Source organism: Recurvomyces mirabilis (genome assembly GCF_035927965.1).
Source record: "Recurvomyces mirabilis strain CCFEE 5264 chromosome Unknown scaffold_5, whole genome shotgun sequence".
Lineage (NCBI taxonomy): Eukaryota > Fungi > Ascomycota > Dothideomycetes > Mycosphaerellales > Teratosphaeriaceae > Recurvomyces > Recurvomyces mirabilis.
Genome location: NW_027041939.1, coordinates 114801 through 136614, shown reverse-complemented (window position 1 = coordinate 136614; position 21814 = coordinate 114801). Strand labels below are relative to the sequence as shown.

Below are 21814 nucleotides of genomic sequence, written 5' to 3'. Positions count from 1 at the left end.
CTCAGGATTGTGCGCAAACTTCGAGTAGGATAGGTAAGGTAGCTTTGAGACAAGGTCGTTTGCCATTCACAATACAGATGATTGCGGCCTTGGAATTTTGGTGCACGATCTGATGATGGTGTATCCAGTACTAGCATTCTGGAAGAGCACTTTCTTTGTGATCATCGTTGATGCTCTCGTGACTGTAGATGGAGCACTGATATATCGACGTATATCGTAATCGTGATTGCACGTGACCAAGCTGTATGGAGGTGGCTCCGCACATACTCGCAGCAGATACGTCGTCAAGCCCAAGACATCTGCCAGCCACGACCTCCCACGACCACAATCTCATTATTCACAACTCGCGCTGCATACAACATTCACCGTTGACCGCTCACGTGGAAGTCAATCTCTAGCGCGCGGACTCGACAGCTTCATACATACCTGTTACCGCCCGAATTGATACCATCCTTACACCACGACAATCAGGCCCAGATCCTACGCGCCGACCCCAACAATCATTCCACAGGCATAAGATAGCGCTGGAAGGCAGTGTGGGTAAAACGCATCGTTCATGAAGAGGCGGAGCGGAGCTCATGTACGTCACAAGAGACTCGTGCCGGCCAGAACCACCTCCTCAAGCCCCAAAACTACACCTTCCACGAACACAGCCTCTTCGACAACGCGCCGACGGCTAAGAGACACCCCGGCGCACACCTCACCATCCGGTGATGGCCGATGGTTACCCCCGGTTCAATCCCGGCGGCCAGTACCTTCCCTTCCAGAACCATCCCCTACCGCGCGGTCTTCGTAACGGCAACGGTTCGCCACTTTCCAGCGCCCGTGGCCTGTTCTCACAAGTCAACGACACGCCCTCGCCGAACCGATCACCGGGTACACGATCACCTGCACATACACAATTCGGTATGCACGGCTATGGCGGCGGCAACCACTCCCGGCAGATAGCATCAATCAATGGTGGAGGACATGCCAACTACCAGTCCGCGATGGGGTTTCACGGCAAGTCGTATGCGCCGAACCATGGGAACCAGGTGCATCACATGAATAGCCAAGCACAAGAACACGGTCATGGCTATCCAGGCCACCAATACACGGGCTCAGGTAGCACCTTGAATGCCAGCACTCCCCACTATGCGCCGGCACATCTCTCGAATGGCACACCAGATCAATCGAATGCTTCGAGTCATCCACCGAACCAGCATTGGCAGGATCAAGAGGCAGAATACGATCGGCTGAAGAATGCAGGGGATAAGCCACATTTTTATGCAAGAAACTCTCCGCACGTCAGCCGCTTCCCAGGAACAAGTCAGTCGTCCATTAGCCAACAGACGGAGCCAGGCGAGCATGGTGATCGTAGGAAGGTGCCAGCTTTTGCGGAGGAGGTTGAAGAGACGGGCAGTTGGGATGCGATGGATCTGGGAGGGCACGGTCTTAGGAGTATGGGTGCTAGTATCTTCCGACACTACCCAGACCTGCACAAGATATACTTCAACCATAATCTGCTTACCTGGCTCCCACCCGATATTGGCTCGATGAGGTCGTTGACAGTACTGGACCTATCTTTCAACAAGCTGGACTCGCTTCCGGCTGAAATTGGAATGCTCACGAACTTGAAGAAATTGTTGCTGTATGGTAATAACCTTCGAGATCTGCCAGCCGAGATTGGTACACTCTTCCAGCTGGAGACGTTGGGTGTGGTGGGCAATAATATGCTGCGAGCGGACTACATGCAGCAAATACGCGACAATGGCACTAAAGACTTCGTGCGGTATCTCCGCGAGCAAGCATCACGTGAGTGACGATCAATCATGAGCCGGACGAAGTTCAAGCTAACGTATTGATAGCACCCGAAGCTCCACTCGCGCGCGACTGGATAGACCTCATCGATCCGGAGGACACAGAGCCAGAGAAGTTTTCGGTCTGCAGCTGGAACATCTTGTGCGATCGTGCTGCTACTGCGCAAGCATATGGCTATACTCCATCAGATGCTCTTGCCTGGGATCGCCGGCGAAGTATGATCTTGAATGAAGTGACTGACAGGAATGCCGACATCCTCTGTCTCCAGGAGATTGATGTCGAGAACTACAACGAGTACTTCCGACCGAACTTGGCCACTGAGGACTACAAGGGTGTATTCTGGCCAAAGGGACGTGCGCAGACGATGGGCGAAAGGGAAAGTAGGATAGTGGATGGGTGTGCGATCTTCTTCAAGAACTCCAAGTACATCCAGCTCGACAAGCAAATGATTCAGTTCAGTCGCGACGCTTTGCAGAGGCCGGATATGAAGGGTGAGGCCGACGTCTACAATCGCATCATGCCAAAAGATCATATCGCCATTGTTCTGTTCCTGGAGAATCGCGCCACAGGATCACGGCTGATTGTCGTTAATACTCATCTCGCATGGGAAGGCTGGCAAGCCGACGTCAAACTCGTCCAAGTCGGTGTGCTAATGGACCAACTCACGAAGCTGACGGAACGCTACGCAAAATGGGAACCATGCACAGACAAGGAACTCTTCAAATTCGCCGCCATGGACCGCGAGGACGGCCTACCAGAACCCCGAGTCGAGCACGCCCCGTCGATGAAGTACGATGCACCTACGCAAATCCCTCTCCTTGTCTGCGGCGACTTCAACTCCCTAGGCGATTCTGGCGTGTACGATCTCATTACGCAGGGATCACTCTCCAGCTCGCACTCGGACTTTGGCGACCACAAATACGGCGACTTCACCCGCAACGGTATCTCGCACCCTTTCAGCTTCAAGTCCGTATACTCGAATATCGGCAGCTGGCCTTGGACGAACTACACGCCGGATTTCAGGGAGATCATCGATTATGTCTGGTACTCGACCAATTCGCTGCAGCCGACGGGTTTGCTGGGAGAGGTGGATCAGGAGTATATGAAGCGTGTGCCGGGTTTCCCGAACTGGCATTTTCCCAGTGATCATTTGGCGCTCTTTGCGGAGTTTCAGGTTAAGGGGAGGAAGGAGCGGAAGGTGGTTGAGGCAGATTTTGGACCGAGCTCGAGGAGGGATAGGAGAGATGGTTAGGACATGTACAGATGATGCGCAGGGCGTTCGTTTAATTACATGGTTGTCGTGGATTGGAAATGGCGTGCCGAGCGCTCTTGATTTTTTCTGATGATCTGGCGTTATGATGGCAGGGGGATGAGTGATTTCTGCTTGGATCTTGTGTCGGTAGGTATGGTCCTCAGCATGCGCGGAGCGGGTATTTGAGGGCAGGGGACACAGGAAGGTAAGCTCATGGTTCTTGCACACATGTGGGCTGAATGCCGCGGGAATGGGAAGGATTGTTAGGGAAGTAGTGTTTTGTGTATCAATGTTTCCAAGGGCTCGAGTAGCGAGACCATTGTTATTGAATTACTCCATAATCCACTTCAATTGCACTTGTGCTGAGGCATAATGTGGAAGATCTCGATGATTCAGGTAGGAAATCAGTCACGCAGCAAGAATATTCATGCCGTAACATGGGCACAGATGTCAAACGGAATAGATGGTAGCGGCAATTGTACACTCGCTCCCATTCTCGTACGACCCTCTACCTCCACGCGAACCAACTCTTGTCTCCTTTCCACTCTCGGTGCATATCGTTGAGCGTTAAGCGGGTCCAGCCGCATATATTTTGATCGTGATTGTGGACCGCGTTGTGTGCTAATGAACTCTGGGATCCCGTTCACAATTGCGCGTGTTTGAAGATCTGCAAGAACAACATCGGGAAAGATTTGGTAGTGCGCATGAGCATGTGATAGATCACGTGTCAATCTGGGAGGTGCGTTGACCTCACTGGCTAGGTCCACGCTTCGACTCACCTTTCAAGCCATCTGGTGCATTGAGAACTTCCGTGACTACCTCATCATGGAAATCGACGCTCGCATTCCGGTGTACGTGGCCATGTATCAGCTGATGAACAAGCATTACCAAGAAGATCGCGAGGACCAGGCCTTCAAATTGGCGCATCGTTTATTGGCGGTAGGCGAAAGCCAACTAAGGCTGTTTGACGCCATCTGTACAACGGACTTTGGCTGATATAACTTCATTGTGCCTAGGACTTGGAGTTGCCAGATTTTGCGAGAGCCAGTTGCCACATGATCTTGTCCACTGACGATGACGAACCGTTCTACCTGGCGCACGCCAAAGAGGCGGATCGCATCTACGAGGAGCACTGCCGCTCTCATTTCTCGGAAGAAGACTTTCCCACTGTCCAGTATAAAGAGGCTAAGCGTTTGCTGGCGGAGGCTGAGAATTCGCACAAGGAAGATATCACGAAAAAAGATGCCGAGACTGCCCGCATTGCTGATGGTGTGGCCGACAGCCAGCGTTCCAGGCAAGCCGATAGACGAAGACCTTGATGTGCTGCTTGGCAGCACTGGACTTCCCAGTGAGGCAAGTGGCGCCGAGACACTGCCGCGCAGTGTCCCAGCCCCGGGCACAAACGACAAGACGAGATGCTCTTGACGGCCAGCGAGCTGTTCCTGATGCCCAAGGATCTAAGCGAGTCTGAATAAGTCTCACGCAAGAATGTAGGCGTCTGATGCCATTTTATTCATCATGCAGCATGGTCCTGGCACATACCACAAAGAAGGTCCGTCGCATCGACAATGGATGCTCAGAACGCCAAGGCGGTGGATCGGCAGCAGACCAGTTCGAAGAGTCCGACAAGATGTCTAGCATCCAGGTGGCTCTCGGGACTGCAGCTCTGCCAGCGGCGGAAGATGGGGATCTTGAGATGCTCATCTGAGTACCGTGGTGCTGACATTAGGCGTATTGTGGAGCTTTGACTTAGAAGTATTGACATCACCGCAAGCGATGTGATCATTTGTAGTCGGCAGTAGACTGTCTAGGCATGCGGTGTTGCTTGCAGATTGCTCTGCCTTGCTCATAGGCTTTTCATATTCATTCTTTCTTCCTCCTCAATTCGAGTATGCGCTCCATGCCAATTCAGATCGCAGCAGAATGCGCGTCTTGACGGACAGCATACGGTTCAACGCATGGCTCATGAGTTATCTGGTATCTATCGCCGTACTTTTGTGGTCGTTATGAAATGTGATTGGAACGATGGCGCACGGGATATAGAAATGCGTCACATTTCGCCCGGATACGTCAAAAGTAGAACTACTTCCCGGGATCAGCCGACACTTAGGCTCCGCTTGTGAACTTGTCGTTTCCTTTCTGCATGGCGGTTAATCACAGAAACAAAACGACTGCTTAAATAAGCAGAGGCCCTAGTCGTTATAAACAATCTTTTCCTCGTAAAGCTGTCTCCCCCAAACCCGATGAAACAACGCAACTGGTAGGTCTACCGAAGATTGCTAAATAGAGAAATTAGGACGTTCGCGCGAAGACATCAACAAAGGCAATATGATATCTCACTAGGAGGGGCCCTCCAGATTCGTCGCTGCCGATACATGCAGTGTTAGGTATCTGGCCAGACACCGTTCTCCATCTATCGTCATTGTCGGGCCCTTAAGCCAAGCCGAAAGAGGGTAGCGTTGACTACACCTTGCGCGATGCACATATTCCCATTACACAGTCAAAAGAGTCATTCTTGAGGACCAAAAGGGCCAAAAATGGAAAGCTCCCTACCTGGTCTAGATTTCATTAGGACGATGTTTGGGGTGTCAGGAGTGGTGTACATACTCGAACAGGTGACCTGTGATACGGGTCAGATCATCGTTTCAAGGGTTGTAGCGGAGTTCGTCGTTGTTACCTTAGGATGGATAGCAAATACTGCAATCCCACGCTCTACCACTGAGCTAAGAGAGCTCTAAATAATAGGTGGTCGTTGACAAAAACGTAGATGAACAACCACTATAAATTTTGCACGGTAAATCCTCGGATGATCGACGACAACAAACAATCATTTACCACTACCCGATAACGGTGCATACATCACGAAACGACAGTCCTTCAGAAGACCTACTCACAAATGTCGTCGAAATGCATCGATCTTATTACTTACCGTCCGTCCACATCTGCCAAGAGCAACCGACCTGATGACGACGGTCAAGTGCAACGGCCGCCCTGCAGCAGCGTTCATGCGGCCAAGTCAACAAAGCCTCGCACACCATCAGACATCGCAGCTCGTGACACTATCTGCCACCAAATCTGTCCTGCGACATTGTGAGCCTATATGCAACAACCTAACGCCGCACCGATAGCATCTCAGATATTACTTACTGAACGATCCGAGTCCGATCAGATAGAGAGATAGCATCTCATTCACGATCGACAAGTACCTTCCTTGGCAAACCAGCCACGACAAGAAACTACATTTCCAGGTTTGAGTAATCAGTACCGAGCTCTGCACAGCAATTCGACAAGCGCTACGAAGCATCAGCCATGGAGTTCGTGCGCGAAGTGCTCGATCAAGGCCATCGGGCCGCCGTCGACCTCCTGCAAGGCGGGCACATCGAACACTCGTCGCCATGGTCACCAGTATGTCTGCGTGATACTCGCTATCCCATGACAGATTCTCACATGTATGATAGGATGTCCCCGAGGACCTTCGCCACTGGCTACCAGATCTACTCGATCGTTTCCCACTCGTCATGCCCTGGGAGCATCCAAAACCAGTCGATCCAGCTCTACATAATGTGTGGATTCTTGACAACACGGCATTCCGAATGCCTGCTGCTGGAGATAGCAGAGCAGAGCTCGCCGAGCAGCAGGACCCGAACGATACGAAGCCCAGACTAGCGAGCGAGCCTGGTCAGACTACTCAAGAACCTGCCGCCAACAGTGCAGGCTGGGAAGTCGAGTTTGTGGCAGCTTATTTCATCAAAGGATTTGGCAAGGACCTCTCTCGCGTTACCAGCGCGTTGATCAAGCAGTTGCATGTTGATGAAAACGACATTGCTACCAAGAAGCGCATCAGTGCTCGCCTGGAGCCGTTCATTGACAGTGTCCTACCGAACCGTACTCTACGGATCTCCATCAATAACAAAGAAGAGCAGAAGCTTGGCCCTTCTTCCTACTCAGGAATTAGTTCAGGTCTTCTTCCGCTGCACTTCACGCCATCGGCACCGCAGATCTCATCGAGCACAGTCAACCTCCCACCGCCCTTCGGTCTGGGAAGCACAACGGTCTTTGCGCAGGAGAAAGGCTGGGGTGTGATTAGTGACATCGATGACACAATCAAAGTCACTCAATCCACGGACCCAATCGGCATTTTGCACAACACTTTCACAGTTGAAACGCCCGAGCCAATCGCTGGGATGCCGGAGCTATACGCGCACATGAATCAGACTCTCACGACGACTACCGACAACAAGGATAATGCACCGCCTTACTTCTACCTCAGTGCCTCGCCCTACAACCTCTATCCATTCCTGCGCCGCTTCAGAGACTCTCACTTCCCGCAGGGCACGATCATCCTCCGCGATGCAAGCTGGCAGAATCTAGGCGGTCTGATCACAAGTCTTCAGCGCAATACGAAGGAGTACAAAGACGACCGCATCGCGAAGATCCACTCCTGGCTCCCGCATCGCAAGTTCGTGTGCCTCGGCGACAGCACGCAGAGTGACCCTGAGGCTTATGGCGAAGCTGCGAGGAAGTATCCTGGCTGGATAAAGGCAGTGTTCATTCGCAAGGTCAGTGGTATCGCCTTCATGGACGGAGCCGAGAAAAATAGGCCGGAGAGGTTTGAGAATGCATTCGAGGGTCTGGATAGGAAGCTTTGGCACGTGTTTACTGATCCTGCCGAGTTGGCTGAGAGGATCGATGAGCTGAGCAAGGATTCAGAGATCATGGTTGGTGGCGAGTGAACTGATTGTCTCCAGAAGCAACGGGAATCGACACGTACCGCCTCCCTGCTTACAGAGTGATCATGACACCCAGCGGCACTGTACGTATGGCAACATATCTGAGCTATTACACTTTGCTCTCATCTAGGACTGTGTCCTTCGTCATGAGATATTTGTTACTACTACTTTCGCCGCCGACACGCCCCTCTTCTGGGTGTCGAGGCCAAGTTGAACCGAACGCAGCTCTTCGCCAACAATCAAAGGTTCCGGTGCAGGTACAATCGTACCGCTTTCCAGCGCTTTGGGCAGGAACTTACGCCAAATGTATGGGCCAACTTCGTTCGTGAAGATCGCACTTGACGAGACTAACTCGTGCATCAGCAATGGCCTCAGCACTGGAATATGTAAATGGGGACTTACTCGACTTCGCTCTCACAGAGCTTGGAATACCTTTCTCCGGCACGCCACGCACAGTGACAACGATGGCTTTTCCCTTAGTACGATCCACGATCCTTGCACAACTCTGCACAGCACCATCACCACCAACAGCATGGTAAGCGCCGACGATGGTCTTGCCCTCTAATGCCTTCACAATCTGGTCCTCGACATCCTCATCATGATAGTCAAAGCAATGCTTCGCACCGAGATCCTTGCAGTAGTCGTAGTTTTTAGGAGAGGCTGTCGTCACGACATGCAGACCAGAGGCCACAGCGAGCTGAATTGCACAAGAGCCTACGCTTGAGCTGCCTCCCCATATGATGACTGTACGGTCCTGAGCATCTGGCTTCTCGGTCGGAAACGGTAGGTTGAGATAGCCTTTTTGGTAGAGCCCTGCAGCCGCTGTCGAGATGCCGAGAGGGAGGACGACACCACGAGATGTGTTGATGCTATAAGGTAGCTCAGCTACCGCGTGCTTGGGTACGATAGTGTATCGCTGAAAGGCTCCATGAGTGGCGTCTTTGCTCGATGTGCCGTTACAGTGTCTACTATCTGTCAACTCATAGTCGCCGAACGTCACAGTCTTTATTGTACTCACGCTATGACTCGCTGTCCAGCATGCAAGTCCTCTACACCGTCACCGACTTCCACGATCTCACCAGCAACGTCATCACCGAGGATGGCAGGATACTTGAGGCCGAAGATGTCGTTCTCCTGAAGAATCCAATCAATCGGATTGATAGCTACGTCAATGACCTGGATCAGGACATGGTCCTTGGGTGGCGAGGAGTACGGCGCATTGCCAACTACGAATGGCCGTTTGTTTGGCTTGAGCTGCCAGGCGGCTAAGTTGTGCTTCGGACGTGTGATGAAGCGGTCCATGGTGCTCTGCTGTTGGGATGACATTGCGACCTAAAAATTGATCTGTTTGGAGTAGTCAAGAGTGCTGCCTTGGAGCCGCAACTGATGGCTAGGAGTGAGTCTGTCATCGATGCAGGTACACGAAGCACTTGCGGGGAAGGTACATAGAAAGACGTCAGGCACGCATTATGGTAGGTCTATATGTATGAGCTACTCCACGCATTTAAGCATCGCAACTCCTTCACTGCGTCGCTTTATCCAGCTCAGTGATCACTAATGGCAAGTCTCGCTCCGGATCAACCAACCAAGTAGCAATGGCGAAACGAGCAGCTGGCTTCCCAATCCACTGCGTACCACTCACATACATGCGTCGAGAGGAATTGATTCGCTGCACCAAGCTCTCATTCAATGCGCCGTCTCGCGCCCGGAAAAGCACTACGATGTAGATGCTCTTCAAAATGTCCGATCGACTAGTCCCAGTCGATGCTGGCGGCAGCAGCTCATATCGACTGCTCTCCATGATCCACTTCGCAATACCACGGGCCAAGCGTATTTGTCTCTCGAGCATGTCGCGGTAGCCATTCTTGCCGTACGCCGCCAATGTGGCATACACAGGCAAGGCACGGAAGCGACGAGAATTCTCAATCCCGATGTTCAGAGGCGATGGTATGGTTCGATCCTTAGATGCTGTGGTTTCCGACGATCCAGTGTTCAGATACGCAGCATTTGTGTTCTGAAACACACTCATACCAGTGGCAAGATATCTGGACAGGAAGATACCACAATCGTAGGGCTATGCTTGTTAGCGCCTGTCGGATCCACTTACGTAAAATGTTTTATATAGACTCACGACGTTCAGCAGCTTGTGTGCATCTCCAGTGATTGAATCTGCAAGCTCTAGGCCTGCCACACCAGCGTTGAGCACACTATATTCGTCGTTAGGTGGCAATATTCGCGCCAACAGACCAAATGCAGCATCCACGTGAAGCCACGCACCGTACTTGTCACACAAGGCCCTGATCCTCGCCATGTCATTACCATCAGTGGCAAACAACCCAGTATTGACCTCGGCGCACGACACAGCCACGATACAAGCAGTCTTCTCCTCTCGTAGATGATCTTCCAGGAAAGCCATATCGAAACGATGAGGTAGATCGATTCTTCCTACATCAATGACTGCCGCTCGGCCTAGCCCTACGATGGAAGCGGCTTTTCTCAACGACGAATGTGGCACGGTCGTCAGGATCTGTACGTCTGATATGCCTGCCCACATCATAGCTTTGTGTGTTCCCATCTCAGCGACGCTGATGGACTGCTGGCTGCTCGCGTGTGATGCACTTTTCTGTATCACATGCTCTCGTCCGCAGGCTAGACCAAGGACATTGCTTGCGGTGGCACCTGTGCTGAAGATACGGTGAGGCCAGTGTTCGGGTGTTAAGTTGAGGAGCTCGCAGACCATATGCGTTGCTCGATCTTCGACATCAGTGGCCACAGTTTCCTTCGGCAAGTGTACATGCACATTTTGATCGACTTCAACGGCGATATGGTCTGCTGTCCTGGCAGCAGTCGTGGCACCACCAATGACGAAGCCGTAGTAGTGAGATGACTGAGACGGACGATTCAAGCCAGGCACAATTTCTCGTTTCAAATGAGCCTCCACATGATCTGCTCCAAGTCCGTCGTCAGGTAGAGTCTCCAGCAGGCTGCTGCGTGCTCTTTGTATGGCTTCCAGGGAGGGTAACACCTCGTCAGGCCCCGTCAGTGTTTTCGACCCTTCCATGATGGAGACCAGGCTTGTTGGGAAGCAAGCGATGGGCTTCTAGCGCTGTCAAGTACTTACAAACTGACTCACCGCATCCTACACTAGTCACGATGTTCACAGGATGTGCGAAGGATCAGATTATTCTGATCATGGAAGGTACATGCGAGAGGACGAGCAATCGGCTTGTTTCAACACTGGTCTTCGTACGCAAGTCGTTTGTGCGAAGGAGCGCTGAGCGAGTTTGATGATAGTAGGACTGCTTCCGTCACGTGCTTGACTGCACTAGCGCGATGTCGGCCGAATTCCGCTTTCGACGCGACGCGATATCTGGACTCCGCCCTAGGCGACACAACCTACAGTCTCTAACACGTGCAGATGACCACGACTAGCGACAATGGTGGCCGCCCATGACGAGACACAATCTGGACGAGCATCTCCAATGGTTGCTGCGCGCCAAACCCACTATACCCTCCCCCACCACAACACTACCGCCTGCTACGGGATCCTTCAGCCAAGTCCAACCGTCACAACTCACGGCGACCGCCCCTCGAGGTGAGCCAGCAGACACCAGGCGATCGGAGCACCTTAGACCTTCAGTAGCAGAGGCTCCAGCTGCCCTAGGACCAGTGCAAGAGATGGCAAGAGTCCGGACAGCGCCTGGTCCTGGCAGTACATCGAACGTCATATCACCGCGTGCTCGCACCACCCATGACAGTCCAAGCAGAGCAAAGGTAGTTGTGAGCCCCAGTCAGCCCGTCCAGCGATCTGGAGCTCGCGCTTCGCCCATCCAAAGGACACCAAGCATACACCCTCGCGCAATGTCGAATGTCCCTAGAGATGTCGAAATCATGGATCTCACAGGTGGCTTTGGCCCACATATGTCTCCCTCGCGGAGGAAGCGAGAAATGACTGCACGCTTGAGTCGTAAAAGGAAGAGCGAAGAGATCGAGCCCGAGCCACACACCGAATGTCGGAAAAGATCGCCAGTCGATATGCCTCGAAAGGCACCACGACAACGAGAATCGCAAGACTTTGCCACGATTGACGACCTGTTGGACGACGAGCCTATCGGTCCACCTCCACCGTACTCTACAGTGCCACCAAAGCTCTCGTTGAGGGATATTGTGACTGCTCCGGTTGTACCAATCACGTTGCCATCCAGCACAACTGTGTCGGAAGGCATGGATCGTATCATGCCGGATTCCGAGGATGACGAGGACGACATCATAGACTTTACTGGTAAGAAATTGAAGCGTGCAGAAGCTCGAAGCGTGTCTCCAAGCAAAAGACCAGCCATCAACGAACATTCGAGGAACACGACTTCAGTTCCAGCATCGCCAACGATCGGGCGTGCTAAGACTGAAACAGTGCGGACGACGTACGACAGTAAGGCCATTGACGATTTCGGCTCTCGGCCTCTTCAACCAACTATCGACACACCTGCGCCGAATTTGGCCAAGGCCACTCCAATCGCCACGACCCAGGAGGCTGGGAGTGAGGACGTTAAGAGTGTCCGAGCTTTCTATGCCGCGTCAGATGATAGCGTCCAGCTCTTCCTTCGCACCATGAACGCTAAGCATGATAGTCTGTGCGATGCTGCTGCTTATCAGTTCGACGAGTGTGGTGAGGCCGATGATCTGATGCAGGAGATTGATGACTTGGATGGTGTTATGAAGGACACCAAGGCTTTACTAGGCAAGCGCAGCGACTATCGCATGCTGGTCGCGGAGAAAGAACAGCTTTTCACTGCAATGCGACATGCATTAAAAACCCGGCAAGGCCTGGATGCTGCGAAGGCTGCCAATAATGACTGCAAGACGAGGTTACAGGATCTGGAGACACGCTGCGCAAGTCTGTTGCAGCCGTGTAAACAGGAGGTCGTGGAGTTCCTCCACGGTATTGCTCCTATCGCTGATCACAGTCATGCAAAGACAATTGCTATACAATCAACGCAAGCGCCAGCCATGCGCGGTACGGCCGAGCTGATTGTTCCTAGTTCGAGTCGCATTGCGCAGACTCAAATGCTACCTCCTGCAGCGTCGAAGGACCAGCGTGCTACTGCTGCTCATATAGATGCATACTTCTCTCCCAAACGCCGCCAACCACAAAACACCTTGGATATACCGCGAGAACGACGCAGAGTGGCTTTCAACGACGATACGACCAACGACATGAATGACGACGATATGTTTGCAAATAATGAAGGGTTGTTCAGCAACCGAATGGGCACCCCACCTGCCCCCTTCGATGTTGATGATGAAGACTATGGCATGGATGACGATGACGATGGTTTTGCTGAGGTCGCCAGAGATATCGAGAATTCTGGCACTGTCGTAAGGCCAAATCATGACAACCTGCAACGACCCGTTCTCGGTGAGCTGGCTGGAAACAGCCAAGAGCGCCAGCATCAGCGTAGTGCGAAGAAGTCGAGACGTGGTGGCACATCCCAGATCGACACCCAAGTCGAGGCTGCGTTGTTTAATCATCGTTGGTCCGACGACGTCAAGGCCACGCTGCGAGAGCGTTTCAGGCTCAAAGGCTTTCGAGAGAGTCAGCTCCAGGCTATCAATGCCACCCTTGCTGGTAAAGACGCTTTCATTTTGATGCCCACTGGTGGAGGCAAGTCTTTGTGTTATCAGCTGCCCGCTTTGATACAAAGTGGCGAGACCAGAGGTGTGACAGTGGTTGTGTCCCCATTGCTCAGTCTGATGGAGGACCAAGTGCAGCATCTGCGGGACCTCGATATCCAAGCTTTCCTTATTAATGGAGACACGACCGCGGCTGAGAAGAAGTTCATTCGAGAAGCACTCTGGAATCGAGACCCTCAAGAGTACATCTCCTTGCTCTACGTCACGCCTGAGATGCTCAGCAAAAACGTATCCATGATTGAGACTTTCGAGGCTTTGTACAGGCGAAGTCAATTCGCTCGCCTGGTCATCGACGAAGCTCACTGTGTCAGTCAATGGGGTCACGACTTCCGACCTGACTACAAATTGCTTGGTGATATGCGGAAGAGGTTTCCTGGCGTGCCAGTCATGGCCCTCACAGCTACCGCCACCAAGAATGTGCAGGTCGACGTCATCCACAACCTTAGTATGAAGGGATGTGAAGTCTATTCTCGCAGCTTCAACAGGCCCAATCTCTATTACGAGGTGCGAGTGAAAGGCAGCAAAGGTAAGGACCTGGAAAGTATTGCCAGCCTTATCAAGGACAGTCATCGAGGCCAAACTGGTATCATCTACTGTCTCTCGCGCAAGAACTGCGAGGACATGGCTGGGCAACTGTCCAAACAATACAAGATCAAGGCAATGCATTACCATGCTGGCCTCAAGTCCGACGAGAAGTCACAAATCCAGAAACGCTGGCAAGCGGGAGAATACAAAGTCATCGTGGCGACCATCGCCTTTGGTACGTAAAGGAACGGTAAGAACCTATGCATGGGAAATAAATGGCTGCTGACTACGATCCTTAGGTATGGGCATTGACAAGGCCGATGTTCGCTTCGTCATACACCATAGCATCCCCAAGAGTCTCGAGGGCTACTACCAGGAGACTGGCAGGGCAGGCCGTGACGGCAAGCGCTCCTGTTGCTACCTTTTCTATGGCTATGGTGATGCTGGCAAGCTGCGACGTATGATTGAGGATGGCGAGGGAAGCTACGAGCAGAAAGAGCGCCAGTATCAAATGCTCCGGAAGATGACCCAATTCTGCGATAACCAGAGCGATTGCCGACGTGTCCAAGTGTTGGCGTACTTCAACGAGGTCTTCCATCCAGACGACTGCGAGAAGCAGTGCGATAATTGCAATTCAGAGTCGTCTTTCGAAAGTCAAGACTTCACGGACTATGCAGTTCAAGCTATCGAAGTTGTGCGCGCAGCTGCAAATGACAGGGTCACCTTGCTGCACTGCATGGATGTGTTCAGAGGGGCCGAGAACAAAAAGGTGAAGGACAAGAACCACAATGAGCTGGACACTTTCGGTGCAGGCAAAGCTTTGGACAGAGAAAACATCGAGCGCCTCTTCTACCTGCTCCTTAGTGAGGACGCGATTCGAGAGACCAATGTACTCAACAAGAGCGGCTTTGCCAATCAGTATGTCGGCCTGGGCAGCAAATGCAACGACTTTGGCCCCCGCAAGCGCAAGGTGTCGCTGCAGATTCGCTCCTCACCAAGAGCAAAGTCGAACGCTCCGGTCAAGAAGGTCAAGAATTCGAAGCAAGACACTGGAACTCGAGCCCGCCCAGAGTTGCCAATGTCCACAAACGTATCCTCTCCGATTCAGACTGCTTCGAAGCGAAAGACATCGCGTCAACCTGGGCATTCCGAACTCCACGCTAACGGCTACAAACGTGACAACTTCGTCATGTCCGATCCTGAGGATGCGACATATGGATATGAGGATCACGACGGTGACTCTGATGGCTTTGAGAACATGGATGGCTTTGCACCGATCCGTGAAGTGGGCAAGACTCGCCAGCTACAACGACGGCAGCCAGGTCCCCCGATTCGTTCGGACAATGTCATGGACAATCTCGACGATGTGCATCGTGCCACGGTCGAGCAATTTGTCCACGATGCCAAACAGAAGATACAGAGTCTCATGCTTCGCAAGAGCTTGCGTGCCGCGCCATTCTCCGACACGATACTCCGGCAGATGGCAATCAATTTCATCGATACACCCGAGGTCATGGTGCGCATACCCGGAATAGATGCTGAAAAAGTGCGCCTCTACGGGCAGCCGTTCTGTGATCTTGTGAAGAAATCAAAGCAGTCTTACCTGGAGTTCTCTGGACAGGATCAAGACGACGATGATGCTCCGCTCGATCCGAACGCACAGAATGTCATCGATCTTGTCAGCGACGAGGAAGAAGAGGAAGAGGACGATTACGGCAGTCTCGGTACCTCTGACATGGAGGAGGAGGATGAGCCGGGTGAGCCAAGCACGTATTTCCAGCAGCCCGAGCGCATCAAGGAATTCAATGCCCGCTTCGCTCTCTCCCAGTCGGAGGCCATGCGTGCCGGGGCGAGCAGCAAACCTAGCAAGCCTTCAGGTGGTAAGGGCGGTAAGAAGTCTCGTAGGGGCAATTATGCGGCGAGAGCTCGACAGACATCTGACTCGGCAGGTGGATATCGTACGTCTGGTGGTGTATCAAAGAGGAAGTTCTCAGGTGGCAAGTCAGCAGGTCGGTCGCGCAATAGTGGTGGTTCGACTGGTGCCGGTCGGGGCGGAGCTGCCTCTCGAGGTGGGGGAGGTGGCGGTATATCTGCGATGCCAACGTGAGGACATGTCTATGCGGCGTACGCCCTTCTGGCTGTGGCATGCGATCATTGCTCGACATAGACTCGTACACAACGTGATGCTGTCCTCGAGCTTTTGACACTACTGTACCAATTCGTCACTTTCTGGTAAAAGTTAAGCTTTGAGATGCGGAGATCTGACATTGCACGTATTGGAAACCTTCAGGTATGCGCACTGTATCGATGTCCGTTATCTAATCGGGCTCTACAACTCTGGCGAGCATATACTGTTCGTGTGATCTGTTCTGGGACCTGGTACACAGCCTTGCGGGCACACACAACAGTCATAAAGCTCTGCTAGTACAAAGCCAGCGTTTGCCGCTCGTGAAACCCTCCATCATGGCTCCAAAAAAAGGCGAAGCTGGGGAAGTCGTCCTGGCATTCGATGCATACGGTACTCTGCTCTCGACCAAGTCCATAGCGGACAAGCTCGCCACATATGTCGGCAGGGACGAAGCGGGAACAATAGCTGCGACTTGGCGGAAGTATCAGCTAGAGTATACGTGGCGATTGAATAGCATGGGTATGATCGTAGGCTTGAGTAATATGATGATGGAAGCTGATAGACTGTAGATCAATATGAAGACTTTTCCAAAGTGACTCGACGCTCATTGAAGCACGCTCTCGGCGAATCTGACGTGGCGTTGGATGAGCAACAGATAGAGGATATGATGCAAGCCTATGACTCCTTGTCCTGCTTCCCAGATGTAGCCCAGACCCTCCAGGATCTACAGACATCTCCTCACCTCCGCGCCGTCATCTTCTCGAACGGAACACACAGCATGGTCTCAAGCAGCGTGCGAAACTCCCCCGACCTCTCGCCACACGCCGCGACTTTCGACGATATAGTCGTAGTGGAAGAAGTTAGGAAATTCAAACCTGCTCCTGCGACGTATCGGCATCTGGCGAAGACAGTCGGGAAGGATCCAGATAGTTTGGAGGACATGGGGACTCTGTGGCTGGTGTCTGGGAACCCGTTTGATGTCGTTGGGGCGAGGAAGGTGGGTATGAATGCTATTTGGGTTGATCGGGAGGATGGCGGGTGGCGGGACTCGTTGTTTGAGGGGGAGAGGGGAAGGCCGACGGAGGTGGTGGGGGGGTTGGATCGGGTTGTGGGGACGGTGATGGGTTATTATGGTGGTGTGTTGAATGATTAGTAGTGGCGGGCACGATGGGTGATGCGAGGAAGCTGTATTGATGATGATCGGTGCTGACATCTCGTTGTATCTTGGAGCGACCAGGCATACTTGCTGCTTCTGTTGCTGATGCTACACCCCCTGCTGTTCTCACTGAAAAGTATACTGTGTCCGCCACGCATACCCACTACGCGTATCCGAGACAACCTGCGACTGCTGCGCCACCGTCGCAGGCGAGCAGTGATGCGTATAAAAGTCCCTATCGTAGATCGCCACGCGAAAGTGGTCTTCGCACCGTGGGCATCGATACAGTCGCTCTGAAGGCTCCGCTCCAATATCCGCTAGGTCGCCAAGCTCGGGCACGGGACGTACTTCCCTCACCGCACGGCCGACCATGCCAAGCCGGTCGGTGGTGGTTGCCTGCTCTCTCAGCGCTGCCGAGAAGACGGGTACGAGGTCTGCGGCGAATTGGGGACAGTCGGCAAGCATTTGCTCGAGCTTGGTGCCAGAGGCTGGTGGTGGGAAGAGAGCGGCGGCGTGGCCCGATATGGTCTCGCGGATCACGATACGAAGCCGATGGTCTCGACTTGTGGTATTGTTGTAGATTTCTTGCGCCGCATCAGCAAAGCCCTCTGAATGCCAGGAGCGCAGAACGGCAATCTTGAAATTCGCGAGTGCCAGGTCCGGCAGCGGAGCGACGAAGTACTTGTCCGCGAGGAAGTAGACCCTGGCATGGAAGAGTGGCAGCGAATGTGGTTGCTGTGTCGATGCAGCATGATAAGTGCCGTGATAGAAGTAGTACAGCATAGCCTCCACAGCAGCCTGGTCGTCTCCCCTGAGATCGATGATGCGGTCTCGAGCCTCCTACACGGATGTTAGCAAGGGTGTCTTCCTGGCCTCGGATAAGACACGTACTCGAAAAGGACCCTCGCAAGCCCGGGCGAAGAAGGCGGATTGACTGACCAGGATACAGCTGTGGACTTGCTTCGACCAGACGCCACAGATCACGGTGAGGTCAGAGGTAGTACCTGAAGTCCATAGCGATCCCGATACTTCTGATTAGTGGCGACGCGGCTTCGTTTGCAGCCATGATGGGTTCGCGAGGGAGGGATTTGCGAGTATAGTGTTACGATCCAGTCTTCCAAGGCTATGATGATGACAGGGAAGGAATGCGTGTGGTAAGAGGGGACGTGGTAGGCTGAATGCTGGCAGGTGGACACTTGCTAGTGGGAGAGGTTTCGTTCAGGTATATATATACCAAATGAGCGCGGGGTCCGTCGTTTGCACCAGCATATGGGAGGACGGCAAGCTGGTGGCGCTGTGGAAGGCAAGCACGTGCAGAAGCGTTCTTGGTGAGTAAAGACGTTACTAGTGTTGACCATCATACATCAGCATGAGCAGTCTACTCATCCCCAACCCTTCGTCTACAGCACCACCACCCCACTCTGCCATCTTCCGCCGCGACCTGCTACTCCGCTCCTACCATCGCTCGCAGAACCTCGGAAACCCGATTCCTCCCTTCTCGTATTGCACCCTCAGGCTGCCACCACGGCCTCGCCCTTGCCTTTCTGTGGTACATTTCTGCTCAGGGCTTGTGCCGTTGTGAAAGCATCATCCTTGATACCTGTTGTGCTGTCTCGAGCAGTCATATCGTCTGTTGCGTTGGGCGATGTGGATGGTGTGGTTCCCCGCAAGGCAAGGAGATAAGCACATCAATACTCGGGGCCCATTCGGGTGAGCGCGATCATCATTCAAGTGCCGTTTCCCTGCCCACCTAGCCCAGCCAGTACGGTCTCCTGTCTACGTATTCTACTCTCAAGCTCCATGATCTCTTCCTCCTGCTCGGCAACAGTGCGCTCCATATCCGGCAGCTTCTCCAATTCTCGCTGACCTCGACGGATCTGGGCTTTGAGTGGTAGGATGGCGGTGGACAATTCTTTAGGGTCGAGTGGGTGCAGATTGGTGTATGCCGTGCCTAGGTCTGCGTTGTCGTGCTCGGTAGGATCGGGTGCAGAAGGAGTATGGTCGATGCGGGACAGGATCTCGTGCAGGGCTGGGAGGATGTCGAAGAGGTGGGATGGTGGCATTGCTGGTCGCTGTGTTGAGCCCGAGATTTCATCAGTGTCCTGTGAGACGGTCATGTTGATGGGAAAGGGTCTTAATCCGCTTCAAATGGCAATAATGGAGATGGATAGACGCGAGCTCGCGACTAGGCTAATGCACGATGACGGCAGATCGGCGGGCGTGAGAGGAAAGCACGGTCTGGTGGGATGAATGGATGGTGGGGCAGTCAACAAAAAGTAGTGGTGGAAAGGCATTGATACAATTGATATAAACACTTTCCACTCTCTCATACTATCCCGGACACCAAACCATAGCAACCATGGTACAAGTCAAGCAAAAAGTCGCCCTCATCTGCATCGACGGCTGGGGCATTCCTTCCGACAAATCACCCCCCTCCGGCAATGCCATCCTCCATGCAAAGACACCCTGGATGGACGATTTCGCGAAGAAGGACAGCAAGATCGCCCAAGGCTACACCGAGCTCGAAGCCTCCTCCCTCGCTGTCGGCCTACCCGAGGGACTCATGGGCAATTCCGAAGTCGGCCACCTGAACATCGGTGCCGGACGTGTAGTATGGCAAGACGTCGTCCGCATCGACCAGACAATCAAGAAAGGCGAGCTGAACAAAGTCGACAACATCACCAAGTCCTTCAAGCATGCCAAAGAAACAAACGGCCGTCTCCACCTCCTCGGTCTGGTCAGCGATGGCGGTGTCCACAGCCACATCAACCACCTCAAAGCCCTGCTCAAAGTCGCCAAGGAAATCGGGGTCCCACACGTCTACATCCACTTCTTCGGCGACGGCCGCGACACAGATCCCTACAGCGGCTTGGGTCACATGAAAGACCTCCTCTCCTTCTGCAAAGAGCAAGGCATCGGCGAGATCGCAACAGTAGTCGGCCGCTACTACATCATGGACCGGGACAAGCGCTGGGACCGGGTCGAAATCGGCATGTCCGGCGTCGTCTCCGGCAAGGGCGAAGACACCACCGACGTCGTAGCCACAATCGAAGCCCGCTACAAGAACAAGGAATCCGACGAATTCCTCAAACCCATCATCGTCAACGGCGCCGAGGCCCGCGTAAAAGAAAACGACACCCTCTTCTTCTTCAACTACCGCTCCGACCGCGTCCGCGAAATCACCCAATTACTAGGCGACCAAGACCGCTCCCCCAAACCCGACTTCCCCTACCCTGCAAACCTTCACATCACAACCATGACCCGCTACAAAACCGACTTCACCTTCCCCATAGCCTTCGCGCCCCAAGTAATGGACAATGTCCTCGCCGACTGGCTCGCGAAAAAAGGGCTGAAACAATCGCATATCGCCGAGACAGAGAAGTACGCCCACGTGACTTTCTTCTTCAATGGGGGGAGGGAAATCCAGTTCGAGGGCGAGGATAGGGATATGATCCCCAGTCCGAAAGTAGCAACCTATGACCTCCAACCCACCATGAGCGCCATGGCCGTCGCGGAGAAGATGGTCGAGAGGATTAAAGAAGGGAAATACGATTTCGTGATGAATAATTTCGCTCCCCCGGATATGGTAGGCCATACGGGCGTCTACGAAGCAGCAGTCAAAGCCGTTACGGAGACGGATGCAGCGATAGGCAAAGTCTACGCCGCGTGTAAGGAGGCTGGGTACACCCTCTTCATCACCTCGGACCATGGGAACGCGGAGGAGATGTTGACGGGCGAGGGCGGGACGCCGAAGACGAGCCATACGACGAATTTTGTTCCTTTTGTTATGGTTAATGCGCCCCAGGGGTATAGTTTGAAGAAGACCGAGGGCGTGTTGGGGGATGTGGCGCCCACGCTGCTGGAGGTTATGGGGGTTGAGCAGCCGGGGGAGATGGGGGGGAGGAGTTTGCTTGTTAAGGGCTGAGAGGGATAGAGGGGGAGATGGGTCATGTGGTGTGAGGTTTGATGAGGCGGGATGGGGGTGAGCGAAGGCGTACGGAGCTTGATGTGTAAGCGGGGACCTGAGGAATTTTTCTGGCCGATGATGTCTAGACAGGTATATGAGAACAATGTGCTACGAGCCCACGGGCCCCTCCTCTTCCCCCTCCTCCTCCAAATCCTCTTAACACCAGGCAGGCTCTGATGTCCCACTTCAATATCCTCTTGTCAAGCGATCAAACGACCCGGGTTACCCATCACAGGGTATATCCCCGACTCCACCAGCTCAGCCCGTTTTCCCTTCGCCCTTGGCGAAATAACGGGACGATGATGACGACGTAGCGTGCTCGTGGAGAAGGAGAAGGTACGTAAGGGAGTGGTTACTGAAAAGGCATTGAGCGGATGTAGCAATTTTCACAATTGCATACGTTAGCATTTGGATTCCGTTTTGAAAACGTGCAGGGCAGGTTGACAGCCGCAACTAAAATAGCAAACGCCATGATCGTAACATCCATCTCATCCCATACCCGCATCGTGGGCCCCCCATTTCCCTTAACACCGACGCTGCAAAAGCAAAGAAAGACTTTGCTGTT

The 21814-nt window shown here is 53.2% G+C and overlaps 9 protein-coding genes across 9 annotated transcripts; 5 read left to right on the top strand and 4 right to left on the bottom strand.

The window, feature by feature from the left end:
* Nucleotides 1-713: 713 nt before the first annotated feature.
* On the top strand, nucleotides 714-3052 carry CCR4 (Glucose-repressible alcohol dehydrogenase transcriptional effector; the record flags this gene model as incomplete). The annotated part of the gene is made up of 2 exons (XM_064835074.1): nucleotides 714-1794; nucleotides 1848-3052. The coding sequence occupies 2 exons, from the start codon at nucleotides 714-716 to the stop codon at nucleotides 3050-3052; spliced, it is 2286 nt and encodes a 761-aa protein (XP_064697009.1).
* An 825-nt stretch (nucleotides 3053-3877) lies between these two features.
* On the top strand, nucleotides 3878-4371 carry LTS14_002367 (uncharacterized protein; the record flags this gene model as incomplete). The annotated part of the gene is made up of 2 exons (XM_064835073.1): nucleotides 3878-3991; nucleotides 4069-4371. The coding sequence occupies 2 exons, from the start codon at nucleotides 3878-3880 to the stop codon at nucleotides 4369-4371; spliced, it is 417 nt and encodes a 138-aa protein (XP_064697008.1).
* A 1990-nt stretch (nucleotides 4372-6361) lies between these two features.
* Nucleotides 6362-7785, top strand: LTS14_002366 (uncharacterized protein; the record flags this gene model as incomplete). Its single annotated transcript, XM_064835072.1, has 2 exons — nucleotides 6362-6457; nucleotides 6511-7785. 2 exons carry the CDS (start codon nucleotides 6362-6364, stop codon nucleotides 7783-7785), a joined length of 1371 nt encoding a protein of 456 aa, XP_064697007.1.
* Nucleotides 7786-8077: 292 nt separating this feature from the next.
* Nucleotides 8078-9108, bottom strand: LTS14_002365 (uncharacterized protein; the record flags this gene model as incomplete). Its single annotated transcript, XM_064835071.1, has 2 exons — nucleotides 8078-8651; nucleotides 8801-9108. 2 exons carry the CDS (start codon nucleotides 9106-9108, stop codon nucleotides 8078-8080), a joined length of 882 nt encoding a protein of 293 aa, XP_064697006.1.
* A 196-nt stretch (nucleotides 9109-9304) lies between these two features.
* Nucleotides 9305-10843, bottom strand: LTS14_002364 (uncharacterized protein; the record flags this gene model as incomplete). The annotated part of the gene is made up of 2 exons (XM_064835070.1): nucleotides 9305-9796; nucleotides 9890-10843. 2 exons carry the CDS (start codon nucleotides 10841-10843, stop codon nucleotides 9305-9307), a joined length of 1446 nt encoding a protein of 481 aa, XP_064697005.1.
* A 5618-nt stretch (nucleotides 10844-16461) lies between these two features.
* LTS14_002363 (uncharacterized protein) lies at nucleotides 16462-17279 on the top strand (the record flags this gene model as incomplete). The annotated part of the gene is made up of 2 exons (XM_064835069.1): nucleotides 16462-16645; nucleotides 16696-17279. The coding sequence occupies 2 exons, from the start codon at nucleotides 16462-16464 to the stop codon at nucleotides 17277-17279; spliced, it is 768 nt and encodes a 255-aa protein (XP_064697004.1).
* A 129-nt stretch (nucleotides 17280-17408) lies between these two features.
* LTS14_002362 (uncharacterized protein) lies at nucleotides 17409-18348 on the bottom strand (the record flags this gene model as incomplete). The annotated part of the gene is made up of 3 exons (XM_064835068.1): nucleotides 17409-18122; nucleotides 18174-18231; nucleotides 18287-18348. The coding sequence occupies 3 exons, from the start codon at nucleotides 18346-18348 to the stop codon at nucleotides 17409-17411; spliced, it is 834 nt and encodes a 277-aa protein (XP_064697003.1).
* Nucleotides 18349-18793: 445 nt separating this feature from the next.
* Nucleotides 18794-19399, bottom strand: LTS14_002361 (uncharacterized protein; the record flags this gene model as incomplete). The annotated part of the gene is made up of 2 exons (XM_064835067.1): nucleotides 18794-18912; nucleotides 19033-19399. The coding sequence occupies 2 exons, from the start codon at nucleotides 19397-19399 to the stop codon at nucleotides 18794-18796; spliced, it is 486 nt and encodes a 161-aa protein (XP_064697002.1).
* Nucleotides 19400-19641: 242 nt separating this feature from the next.
* Nucleotides 19642-21207, top strand: LTS14_002360 (uncharacterized protein; the record flags this gene model as incomplete). Its single annotated transcript, XM_064835066.1, has 1 exon — nucleotides 19642-21207. The coding sequence occupies one exon, from the start codon at nucleotides 19642-19644 to the stop codon at nucleotides 21205-21207; it is 1566 nt and encodes a 521-aa protein (XP_064697001.1).
* Nucleotides 21208-21814: the final 607 nt, after the last annotated feature.